The following is a 10739-nucleotide window of genomic DNA, read 5'->3' as shown; positions in this document are numbered from 1 at the left end:
GCAATACCTGGCCTGTTTGAAACCGGCTCTGTACTACCACTAATAATCAGTCACCTTCCCCCCTCTCACTACCACAACTGCTGCAGCAGAGCTCTCAGGACCAGACGGACAGCAGGCAAACATGACTTCAGGTTTTTCTGGTTTCCAGAGATGCTGGCAGGTGTCTGCAATAAAGACTGAGGGCACACTGTCCTTTCATGTCCTGTTATGTAACCATTCTCCCCTTACACTGTAGTGTGGAGTCTTTAACTATGTGGAGGAAAACAGACTGCAGACTGGGCCAGCTGATGGTTGTGTCATGTGTAACCAACAACCAGTAGCCAACCTGCCTACCCACAATGCAACATGGTGAATCTGCCTTTTCTTATTTCATGCATGCAGTGTTTGTATTTGCTGCTTTGAGGAAGAGACGTCGCCTGGATGAGTCAAAGTCTAACAGCCCCATGCTGACCCCAAACAGGAGGTCTAACATGTTTAATCATTTGGATCATATTTTATTTACTGAGTAAGCTGATTGTTCTGCAAGTTTGATTTGAATGGAGCTGTGTCTTATGTGCTGCTGTCCCTTTTCTCTCCACTGCAGATCTGCCCAGGTGTGCTGCATTAGTTAACGAGGTGCAGCACACCTGGGCGTGGAGTGGAGGAGGGGCTTAAGAGCTCCTGTGCAGCAGCAGAGCAGAGAGGCTCTGGTGTGGGGACTGCTGGTCCTGCTGCCTCTCAGCCTGGGATTTTTGTTGTCTTGTTTGATTGTTTAATTTGTAATAAATCCAATGGATTGTGTGTGTGTGTGCGCTATTTGCAGTTCTTCGCAGATGTTTTTGAAGGAAATGACAGAATATAAAATTCTAGTGGAGATACAGCAAATCCTTTATTCTTCCAGTTTGTTGTCCTAAAAATAACAATTTAAATATACTGAGTCAAAAAATATGCACCATGTGTCACTTTAGACTGTAAACTCTCCCGAAGGTGGATAAAATACCAGAGAAAATACTGAGGACCAAACCTGAAGGTGCTCAGTCGGAGTTTCAGCCCTGCTTCAGTCTTGGTTTTTGCAAAGATAATAAAGATATTGTTAAGATGTTGAGGTGTGTGTAATGTGTTTTATCTGTTGTATCTTAGTGTTTTTAAAGTAATAATGTGTCTGGAGTGTGTGTGAAATTGCAAATCAGTTTATAACACCATTATGAAAATTGCTATATAAAGTTTTATTCATACTGAAACCTTACCATGTCTCCCTTTTATTTCAGAGAATGAAAACATGAGGCATTGCAAGCACAAATTCAGCTGAATGCTAAGCTGCCCACACACAACCGCTGACCTTTATTCAGGCAAACTCCTCCTAAACTCCAGCCCTCATTTCTACCAACGGTCGACCCTCCGACCGTTTTTTATTTAGGGCTCGTCTACATCAGACTGCTGACTGCTGTTTGCTGGTTCGAGCCCGTTCCCCAGAGTCGGCTGGTTCACACACACAGTGACGTCTCCACCAATGACTAACTAGGACTGATGGTCGTCTGGTCCGGAGGCAGTGGTGGAGTCCGACGGTGTGTCGTCAGCAGAGGCTCCTGGCTGTCTGTTGTCATTGGGGACGGGCAGCCGGTGAAAGAACTGCAGGGCCTGAGCCACCTTCTCTGGACAGATGTTGTAAACTGGATGAGTTGGAGCCTACGAGAGAGAACAAGAGGAAAATCAGACTCCTGCTGAACCAGAATATTTTATTTTAAAGCTTCTGGTTGCTTCTATTGATCTGTTTTTGTGTTTATCCTGGGCCCAAATTTCCAGCAGCTTTATTTAATCTGGGTGTAATTACAGCTTCAGTATTACCTCTACAGTACATTTCAGTTACAGTGCAGTGTAAACCGTACTCCTCTGTCCATGGAGACTTTTCATTGATTACTTCAGAATATGACTGGTCTGCTTAAGTATCCATTTCTTTAAACACTTCCACACTGTATAAAGTTGTATGTAAACTGTTTATTCTAAATGTTTATGAAACAAAAACATCCCTCAAACATAACAAGCTTAGCACAGTGGTTCCCAACTGGTGGTTTGCAGTCCAAAAGTGGGTCGAGGGTGTATTCTAAATGGACCCCCAGTGACTCACAATGTGTCAAATTTGTAATTTAAAAAAAAACAAAACAAAAAAAAAACACTTTATTTTGAAGTGCAGTGAAGTTCTGCCACAGAGCTTTTATTTTGAAGTGGTGTTACCTGCTGTAGCGTGAGCGAGGGACAGCTACATGACAGAGGCAGCAAACTAGCAAATAAAAACAGCTGTTACATGCAGGCCTGATCCCAAAAAAGACTGGACGCTGTGTTAAATGTAAATAAAAACAGAGTGCAATGATTTGCAAAACCTTTTTTACATACAGTGGAGGCAAATGAGTATTCAACACGTCAAAAATGTTTTCAAATGTTAGCATAACATGCTAACTGAAATGTATTCAACTATAGGAGAGGCCTTTGTTTGCGATAAAAAATGCTTGCTGTATGAAGAAACTTAATCTCTCACAGTGTTCAGACTTTGGCCCATTCTTTCACACAGGCAGGCTTTAAATCTTAAAGAGTTTGGGGGCCGCTTGTGAATCTTGAGAAAAAATTTTTACTTTTAAAACTACTACAGTTAAGCTTGGTTTCCACCGAGCCGTACGATAGAGTACAATTCGGTACAATTTTTTTCCATTTCCACTGTGAAAAGTTGTGGATGGTACCAATAGAATCGTTCCATACCGTCCCCATTTTTGGCCCCCCTCTGTTGGGGTACCTAGCACACAGATCTGGAACTAAAAGGTGGAGCTGTGAACACTGCAGCCCACTGATTGGTCAATAGAGGACGGTGACTCTGCTCAGGGCTGAGTTGTGGCTGGTTTTGAGGCTCATGTAACCACTGTTCATACCGTGGAGAGTTTTATTAGTAAACTGTAACTATAAAATGAAAGGATGTTTTGCTGCCTCTCACAGCAGCTGGAGTCAGAGAAAACATAACTTAATTCACTGGGTCAACTGCCGGCAACTTTTAAGGTGGAACTTTAACTTGTAATGTTACTCAGTGCATGAGTTGTGAACGTCGTGAATCCATCAACATACCTTAAATTTCACTGTGACAACTTTGACCATCACTTTAGTTTTTATATGACATACACTTTTAGTAATGAGTGGATGTTCAAGCATTCTGTGGACAATAAACGAGGTGCCGACTTCCAGTTGTGTCACTGGTAATGAGGAAATACAGTGAGTGCTGGACAGAGCAGTGAGTGACAATAACCCCGCCCACATTTAAGAGTACTGTGTGCAGTTGAAACGCTAGGGTCTAGGTACCTAGGTTCCAAAGGTACCATACTAAAAGTGTTTGGTGGAAACTGGGCTGTAGTGTCCTCATTCTGAAACACTGACTGAGTGTTGTTAAAAGAAAAGATGATGTAACACAGCAGTAAGCATACCTCTATCCCACCTTTTCAAAATATGTTGCAGGAATCAAACTCAGAATGAGTGCATATTTACAAAAAACAAAGTGTATCAGTCTGAGCATTAAATATCTCGTCTTTGGACTGAATTCAACTGAATATACCTGAAGGTCTGAAAGGATTTGCAGATCATTGCATTCTGTTTTTATTCACATTTTACACAGCGCCCCCACTTTTTTTTTTTTTTACATTACAACAGCCCTGCAATAAATACCACCTTTGTCCTGTCCTGTATTTTGTCAACCTTTGTCTGTGGTGGGGACAAAACAGTGCAATGCAGTCTAATGCAACACCACCACTTGTGCAGCCTCCAAACTTTCCAGTGTTGAATCAACACTTCTCTGATGACGTCTGAAAAAAGGAGAAGATGTAATAACGCTTACTGAGGCAGCATTTGTTGCAGGGCTGATTTATTACACTGAGCTTGTGTCCCTAATATTCTGTCCACACCCTGTGGCTTTATACGTACATGGTAGTGTTGTCACGATACCAAAATCTTTGTTTCGGTACCAATACCAATATGAATTTCGATACTTTTCGATACTCTTCGGTACTTTTCCTAGGGAAAAGTCCTTTTGGATACAAACCTTCAGAACAATAAATAGTAGGGGTGTAACGGCACCAAAAAAATCATGGTTCGGTCAGTACCTCAGTACAGACGTCACGGTTTGATAACTCAAATGTTCCACCAAGTTTGTGTTGTCTTGTGATGTCTCCCTTTGCGAGGCAGACTTTCTCTTGTCTTTTTTCACGTGCGCCAGCTGCGAATGTTGATACAGGTGTTGTCATACGCACCACTTGTGCAATCTGTGCTCCAGTAGGAACAAGAAAGGCGTTTGTGTGCATAATTGAGTAAAATAAATTAACTAAATTAATGAACTGAATCAATTTCAAAGTACCGGTATTTTCCAAATGCAGTATAGTACCGTTTGGAATACTCTAGTACCGCGATACTATTTTAGTACCGGTATACCGTGCAACACTAGTACATGTCCACTCTTACTGAAGACACAATAAAACAAACCAACTGTTGTGCACATCGGCTGCAGACTCCTGTGCTATAACCTAAGAGGTGCTGTGTGCATGTGGCGTGGGCAGATTTACTGTAACCAGCTCTGTGTGCCAGTAATACAACAGGAAACAGGAAAATAAAACCAACACCACTGAAATCTTTAAGTCAAACCACATGACATCTTACTCTCAGCACCACCCAGACATCAGTGCTTCTCATTTTAAATTTCCATCAGAATGCAACCTGATGATGAGGAAGTGAACCCACAGACCATCACGCTGAGAATTAAAGGCACGTCTTTCATTCAAAGGTGCAGAAATGAGGAACACCGTCATGCTCTCTTGAGTAAATTCATCAGAAAATACATCTGTGTGCTGCAAAAATGGCAGATGACAGACAGCCAATAGTTTAATTATTTACTGCTGGTGGAAAAATGAAATGGTGCGACTGCATCTGAGGCAAAATCAGACTTTAAAAGGCGTTCAGCTCATTTAGATTTTTTTTTTCTTTTTCATTTTCAAGGAGACTCCATTAAATCATCAAAATGATGTTGTTTGCTAATTAATAAAATAACCCTCTGACTAATGCTGATTATTTGGGGCCACTTGACAGTAATTTGGGAATAAAAAATGTTTTGATTTTCACCATGAGTCACTTCAAGAGTCACTGTGGAGCTTTTCTTGCAGCTCCTGCAGCAGAATGTAACAACCAGTGATTCCTAACCAGGGCTACTTGTACCGCAGGTGGTACACGGCTGGCAGGTACCCTCTCAGAGAATATGCAGAGTTTTACAAAATGTCCGATTCCTTTAAGCACCACCTGCCGGCTGACTGTGCAGAAAGACTAGTTTGCAAGGTGGCTGAGAGGTCGAGACAGAGTAATGGGTACATGGGTAGCACACCTGGTTTACAATAATTAAAACATGACAGGTAGTTTCAATAAAGAAGTATTTCAGCTCATGTAATAGGTGTAACAAGGTTTCCAAATTACTTCAACTCTTAAGGAACAGGAGAGAAGTCATTTGTTTCTCCTAAAACTGGATCCATTCTTGATAGTAAATAATCCATCTCTGAAATAATCCACCTTCGCTCAGCCGTTCCTCCCTCCCAGCCCTGCTGCAGCCTCACCAATCTGTTCTCCTCCCTGCCAAGGATCATCTCGTGATGGAGGTCCATGTTCCCAAAGTGCTGCGCTACGGAGAGGCCGCTCAGGCAGTAACACGTGTGGTAGAAATCTCTGGACCTGCACACAATAAAAACACAACAACACAGGAGAGAGTTAATGATGTGAATGAGTGAAAACCGTGTGATTACATTTGATAGTGTCACCAGCCTTTAATGTGGGGTGTGTGTGTGTGTGTGTGTGTGTCCAGATGGTGCGGTACTGACTTGCCAGGCTTATCCAGAAGGCCCCCTGTTGGGTTCTGACAGCACAGGAGGATGTATTCCTGCAAGGCCTGCTGCTCGAACATCCACCGCTGCCGACTCAGCTCCGACTCTCCTGCACAAACACAGTTCAGCCAAACGTGAAACTTCAGACTCACGAGTTTCCCTTTTTGTCCTAAAACTAACGAGATTAATTAAATAATAATAATAATAATAATAAAAAATAACAAAAAGTCAATTAAAGCAGGGATTTAATGAGTGAATGAGAGAGAAAATCAGAGATCTAATCAAAAATCCAGGTGAAAATGCAATAATAAAAATGACATTTCAAATGTAAACACGAATAATTTTTTGAGTTACTGTGACGTGCTCTTTCAGCAGCTTGTTTGCAATTAGCACCCATCTCCCTCTTTACTTCCCACTGTACAGTACGATGCATTCCCTGGGCAGTGCCTGCTACAAGACGACCTTGTTTACTGTAAACTGTGATAATCAGTGTCTTTAAAATGCATCAGCATATACATTCCATGTGAAGTTAAACATGACCTCCAGCACTTCAGATTTATGGTGAGAAACTGGTTAAACTGGAAATGACAAGTCCATATTTATCATACTGACATTCATTGTGTGTAGCAGGGATAAACCCAAGCCAACACAGGAGAAAAACTCTTATTAAATCTTGCTGTGAGACCTTTGTGTGTATTGCACGGTGTGTATCCATGTGGGAAAAATCCAGGAAGTAAACAAAACGTTGAAGAAGAGTACACTTGCAAGATAAATGTGACACTTTCTATGTCACAATGGAGGGACAACTACGCAGGTTGATTTTAGCACTGCTCATCGTGGACTATATTGCTGTCATTGTTCATTTTAGTCAAACCATACAGTTTGAAAACGAGGCGCGGCTCCAACTAGAAAACAATGTTTTGATGCATTGGATGTGCTGAATGTGCATATTAAGGCAGTACAGGAGGAGGTGCACATTAATAATCCTCCAGGACTGTAACATGCTCATGTTTAACCCAAACAATGTGTCATGTGACTGCAGTTGGTTCAGATCCAGGCCTGAACACGTTCTCAACACAAATGAACCGCACCAGAGTTCGTTTGTAACCGGACCAAGACCACCTCTTCAAGAAGGTCTTGATCCAGTTGTTTTGGTGGAGGCATGCAGCAGCCTGACACTGACATTTGTTTAGTCATTACACACTAATTAAAAAAGCAAGACGTTTGATTAAGTTAAAAAAAATGCAATTAGCAGTCAAAAGCCTGTCCATGTGATTATACAGTACAGCCACTGTACACAGCCTCGGGGCTTTGCTATGAGCAGAGATACAGTACCTTCTTTGAATAAGGCTCTATGGAGTAGAGGCAGGAGTCCAGCCTGCCAGAAAGAGTAGCAGCCATCCACCAGCTTATTACAGCGGCCCTGGAAGCCTCCTTCAAACCGCATCTGTCTGCTGACCACCCACCTCTGAGGATGACACAGGACAAACACACAGTTAATAGGATCACATGTCCATCCTGTGGAAACTCTGAGGATGGTTTAACTCTGATGGAGTCACTTTGACTGTAATCACATCGACCCTGAGCACTGCCAGAGACAGAGCTGGAGCCCTGCAGGGTCACACAGGACCAGAGACAGAGGCGAAGGGATAAAGGAAAGCCATGTCTTATTTTCAGAACTGGAAAGGAATTGGTTGTATCGTTGCCACGGAAACCACTAATTGGTGCACATCCAGTCTCCCCAGCTTGGATTGGGCAACCATGAAATATTGGGTTTAATACCAGCTGGGGTCTGGTCTGTCTGCGAGGAAGAGGGAGGATGACGTTTAGCTCATTATTGTTAGTTTATAGGGATTCATTCCAGACACTGAAGAGGGAAAACTCAGTGTCAGTGAAGGAGGGATGAAGAGGAGGAGGACGAGGAGGTCCACAGTATTTCTAACTTTGATATGTTATTTTGAAATACTGATAGTCTGTACCATTTTTGAAACCACTGGGAATACATTTTTATTAAAAGACAAATATAACAAGGCAACTTTTCTACAAGTGCCACCTGACACGCTCCACCCACCTAAACACTAATGCAAACCATGTACCCCCCCTCATGGCAACACCACTCCCCAGTAGCTGTGGCCCCCCAGCAGGACAATGCACCATGCCACACTGCAAGCATCGATCAGGAGTGGCCCATGGAACATGACCGAGACCTCAAGACATTGACTTGGCCTCCAAATTCCCCAAATCCCAGTCTGATCAAACATCTTTGGGATGTGCTGGTACCCCACCTCACAACCCACAGGACTCAAAAGATCTGAAGCTAACGCCCTGGTGCCAGACACTATAGGTCACCCTCCAGAGGTCCTGTGTCCATGCCTCGACAGGTCAGGGCTGGTCCAAAGAGGACCCACTATGGATCAGGGGTACCTCTGGGGTACCTGCATGTCCCACAAATGTTTGATCAGATTGGGATCTGGGGTGTTTGGAGGCAAAGTCAACACCTTGAGCTCTTTGTCCCGTTCCTTGGGTCATTTCTGAGTTGCTGAGAATTCTTCATCGTCCAATGATTGTGAACAGTCTTTGAGTCTTTCATGCTGGAGAAATTTTCACGGTAATGTGACCGAATGTATTTAAGACCCATCGGATCCAAAGACATTTTAAGGCTTTTTAAGGACCTGTAGACACCGTGTACAGTGGGGGACACATTCAAAAGCCTCTGAGATGGTCACACATTCAAAAATGCAGTTAAGTGCAAGTAAGAAACCAAAACGGTGCCACAAAAGCCCGGATGCAACCTGAGCGAACGAGACAAGTGTCGAGAAGACAGGACTGTGAGTGACGGGAGTCTATCGGAGGCCCTGCAGCAGTGTGTGTGTGTGTGTGTGTCAATTCGCTGTTGGAGAGAAGAGATAGCAACAAAGTGGTATTGACAGTGTGGAAAATGAGTATTATGCATGAATAAGCAACTTTACAGTGGAGAGACTTTCAACATCGCTAGTTATTTAGCTGTAACATGCAAAGATCCTAATGTTCTACTATTGTTTTGAAGGAAAGAACTTTGTCCTCTTACAGTTACAAGGACATTCAAAATAATCATTTAATTTTTAATCAGTAATCTAGATCATACATGCTTCATGCTGCTGCTGCTGAGTTTAGTGGGAATTACGCTGCTTCCGTCTCCCTGTACTCGACAGAAAGGGTCCAAATTAACACCAACCAAGTGCCAAATGTGGGTAGATTAAATACGAGACAAGTAAATCTCAGAAGAAATGTTTGCACCAAAACAGTCATGTATTAAAAACAATGCAGAGAACCTCTATCTTGTTTTGGTGTCATTGACGGCCACGCTGCTTCTGTCCTCTGTCATCAGTGTCAGAGTCTGACATGTATGCACCCACTATGAAATGTGTTTTTACATGCATCTTAATTGTGCCGCCAAACTGACAATCTTGAGCTCTCCGAGGTCATTTACTCAGATGCAGCACCTAGCATTCATTAATCAATGGCAGCGACACATCTGCACCTCTACTTCAAACTGCCATTTTCAGGTTTTGAAAACACTCAAAAGGAGCAGTTTTGTTTTTGCAGCCTTGTGCGCGCTGTACAAATTCAAGAGGAAGAAGAAGAAGAAGAAGATACATGTCCACACTCATCACCGGATTGTCAATTGTTGTCCCTGAAAATGCAACAAAAGTACAAAAAAAAGTACGAGGCCAGATACATTTGAGAGTTGCTTAAAAAAATGAATCTTTTCTCAATGTTGATTATTCGTTCATTCTTTCAGAGATGAAACTGGGGCTGATTTACGCAGCGTGACTCATCCTACATCACTCGATAAAGGACAACTTCATAAAAGACGTTTTTGTTCACACCCACTTCAATACTGCGCCATTTTAAATTCAATTCAATTCAACAGAACTTTTTAGTTTTCCCGAAGGAAATTCTTGTGCCAGAGAACGCTTCAAGTAACCACAATGTTAATGATTCACAACCAGAACAACCAGTGGGCTCCCCGGGTCAGGGTCACTCTCTGGGCCCAGTTTTAGAACAACACAGTATTAAATATCTGGCAAAGTATACAAAAGTGTAAACAGAAGTTTTTGCCTTGTCTTGTAAGATGTAATAGCTACAGAATAATGACACCATCTGCGATTACACTGGTTCCTTATAAGCCTAATTTTCACCACACAAGTCTGTCTGGCACCAAGTACGATCTGCCGGGAAAATGAGATGGCACTTGTGTTTTCCCCAGTAGCTATGCCCAGTTACTAAACAGTACTAATATAAGTTGACGAACTAAAAATAATAAAAACAAATAAGATGAAATCTATGTTTCCAGTTTCGTTGATGAGACGAAACGCGATGACAATGTTCATGGTCAACTATCGGACATTGAAAACGGAGAGCGGGTGAGCTTGTAATTATCTTCATATGTCACAAAACGACAGGCTGGCAAACTCCAGTCAATAGTCTGCACCAGAATGTTTTGCTAGCCAGCAAAAACACTCACACATTATTCACAAGTTATTTTTCTGCCTCTAAACAGGTAGATCGATGAGTCAGAGTTTACAATGAACGTTGGTACAGGTTAGTTATTTGTGGTGTCAAAGTTTTTGAGAGCATAAATAGAGAGATGTTGAGCTTTGCAAATGATGATCAGTAAGTGTGTGCTTGTAAATCACCCCTTAAATCTGTCAAACACTGCTGGAGAAATAACAGTCTGTAAGTGTGAAGAAATGATTTGTAGCTGTGGAAAAAAAATTCTAAATTAAATTTTTATACAAACTGTCACCTTGATTCTAAGTTTTGATACCTGAATTAGCCTGACTGGATTAAATTAGAGATTTAAAAAAACAAACAAAAAACAAACACATA

The 10739-nt window shown here is 42.1% G+C and overlaps 1 protein-coding gene across 1 annotated transcript in view; it reads right to left on the bottom strand.

The window, feature by feature from the left end:
• Nucleotides 1-1181: 1181 nt before the first annotated feature.
• fntb (farnesyltransferase, CAAX box, beta) overlaps nt 1182-10739 on the bottom strand; it is a 34175-nt gene continuing 24617 nt past the window's right edge. Inside the window, exons 9-12 of the mRNA XM_049589549.1 lie at nt 7203-7335; nt 5865-5976; nt 5604-5718; nt 1182-1665 (exon numbers count right to left, since the gene is read on the bottom strand). Coding sequence (XP_049445506.1) covers nt 1498-1665; nt 5604-5718; nt 5865-5976; nt 7203-7335 — 528 coding nt within the window. The 3' untranslated portion in view covers nt 1182-1497. The remainder of the gene's footprint in view (nt 1666-5603; nt 5719-5864; nt 5977-7202; nt 7336-10739) is intronic.

The sequence above is a fragment of the Epinephelus fuscoguttatus genome, linkage group LG11 (genome assembly GCF_011397635.1).
Source record: "Epinephelus fuscoguttatus linkage group LG11, E.fuscoguttatus.final_Chr_v1".
Taxonomy (NCBI): domain Eukaryota; kingdom Metazoa; phylum Chordata; class Actinopteri; order Perciformes; family Serranidae; genus Epinephelus; species Epinephelus fuscoguttatus.
The sequence above is the reverse complement of the archived record's forward strand: the minus strand, read 5'-3'. Positions and strand labels throughout refer to the sequence as shown.